The sequence below is a fragment of the Pan troglodytes genome, chromosome 5 (assembly GCF_028858775.2).
Source record: "Pan troglodytes isolate AG18354 chromosome 5, NHGRI_mPanTro3-v2.0_pri, whole genome shotgun sequence".
In the NCBI taxonomy this organism is placed as follows: Eukaryota; Metazoa; Chordata; class Mammalia; order Primates; family Hominidae; genus Pan; species Pan troglodytes.
This window is the reverse complement of record NC_072403.2, coordinates 54,198,919-54,201,038: the sequence shown is the minus strand read 5'-3', so window position 1 is coordinate 54,201,038 and position 2,120 is coordinate 54,198,919. Positions and strand designations below refer to the sequence as shown.

At 33.3% G+C, this 2,120-nt stretch overlaps 1 protein-coding gene across 1 annotated transcript; it reads right to left on the bottom strand.

Annotated features, from left to right (window-relative positions):
* Positions 1-1,296: 1,296 nt before the first annotated feature.
* LOC129144257 (ubiquitin-ribosomal protein eS31 fusion protein) lies at positions 1,297-1,843 on the bottom strand. The gene has a single exon (XM_054685885.1). It carries the CDS (start codon positions 1,808-1,810, stop codon positions 1,340-1,342), a length of 471 nt encoding a protein of 156 aa, XP_054541860.1. The 5' UTR covers positions 1,811-1,843; the 3' UTR covers positions 1,297-1,339.
* Positions 1,844-2,120: the final 277 nt, after the last annotated feature.

Sequence of the window (2,120 nt, the reverse complement as noted above, 5' to 3'; positions counted from 1 at the left end):
TCATTATTGGAAGTTGAATGTATAGATCCTGGTCAGCCAAAATCTCATAAATGTATTATACACATTCTTTGAAGTAGCACAAACATTTTTTCTCCCTTTTTATGGACACCTCTATGAAGTATTTTTTCAAAGGGGTATATTGGATTTATTTATAACATTCTGGTTCTCTGAATGTAAATATTAGTACTATAATAAAAGCACCAACAATAGTCACCATTTATCAATTATTATTTACCAGTTAATATTCCAAATACTCCACATTCATTGTTTCTTTTAATCCCATACATCTATAAGATATAAATATTATCATTATTTTATATGAGGAGACCAATATTCAGAAACCCTAAAAATAAGGTCTGGGGTTTCATGGCTTTAAAAATTTAAATTTAAATTAAAAAAATTTACATTCTGCATCTAAGCCATTTTGACTCTATATTCTAGGATTTTAGCATATACCATACATAATGGCTCTTAAATGTTTATATTTAAAGAAAATCACCTTTTAAGGCGATGGACAAAATAAGTTACAATATCAGGATGGTTCCTAGTATAGGATATAATCTGGACTTGAAAATTACATACTGATTCATTTCCTGTATTTCATAATAGTACAATTTTTTCTTCTCAAAAGGGAAGAAATTTCAAAATATTATTTTATGACAGTAGAATAATTTTTTAAAAAAAGAACATTATAATTCTTACAAAATGTTAAAATCTAGAGGGTTGTTCTTTTTAAAACAAGGCACTCAGTATATAAGTTAAATATTTGCCTCTGATTTTTTGCATTTCCTTCTCTTAATCATCCCAGGTGCTTCCTCTCGATAACTTAATCCAATAGTTCTAATCTTTTCAGGATGTAAAAATCCTAGCATATAAAATTATGCTTGCTAACACACAGGAAAAAGTTTTAAAACAAGCTATTAAGGGTATATTACTGTGCTAAGGACTTTGCATGGATTTTTTTCAAACATGAGCCTAGCATCAAAGTCATGTTATGACTTGTAACTCAAGCTTCAATGTCAGCCTGTACATGATTATAATAATTACATAGTTTTTAAAAAACTTGGCTTTTAATCTGCTTCACAGAATTGTTAGAGCTAAAATCCCTTCCTTCTTCTGAAATAATCTAGGGAAATATATATATTCTCCTTTGTGATCTTTACACTTTACTGACTTCCCTGGTACCAACATCCACTACATTCGCCAGTGGTCTAAAATAATACCCCACCATACTCCAGAGATCTATAGGTTCTTATGCGGAGACAGGCCTTAGCAGTATATATATATATATATATATTTTTTTTTTTTTTTAGTTCATGTCTTTTATTAACTCATACAGTTACTTGTCTTCTGGTTTGTTGAAACAGTAAGTCAGACAACATTTGCCACAATAATGTCTGTCAAAGTGGCTTGCCATAAACACCCCAGCACCACATTCATCAGAAGGGCACTCTCGACGAAGGCGACTAATTTTGCCATTCTCATCCACCTTATAATATTTCAGGACAGCCAGCTTAACCTTCTTTCTCTTGTGCTTATTCTTCTTGGGAGTGGTGTAAGACTTCTTCTTCCTTTTCTTAGCACCACCACGAAGTCTCAACACAAGATGAAGAGTAGACTCCTTTTGAATATTGTAGTCAGACAAAGTACGTCCATCTTCCAGCTGCTTGCCAGCAAAGATCAGTCTCTGCTGATCAGGAGGAATTCCTTCCTTATCCTGGATCTTGGCCTTTACATTTTCTATCGTATCCGAGGGTTCAACCTCGAGGGTGATGGTCTTCCCCGTAAGGGTTTTCACGAAAATCTGCATTTTGGTGGCGGCTCCACCGCAGATGGCGGATCGAAAAGCTTAGCAGTATATATTAACCTTGTTAATATTGTTCCTTTGATATAGACAAATTTTAGTAGATAGCTCTATGGAACCGGATGTTAAAAATAGTAGGGAAAAATTGATTCAGAATTGATGGACTTTGATTATCAGAAAATACTTCATCCAGGTTAGCTTAACTGGACATTTTGAAATTTATAGTTTCACACTTACTGGCCCAAACTTTCTAATGTAAACAGAATGGTCTCTGCTTCTTCTGCAACCCAAATTTGTTTTGGGGTCTTATCTCAAA

Coding starts and splice junctions, on each gene's coding strand:
- LOC129144257 (XM_054685885.1), bottom strand. CDS start 1,810: ATGCAGATTTTCGTGAAAACCCTTACGGGGAAGACCATCACCCTCGAG.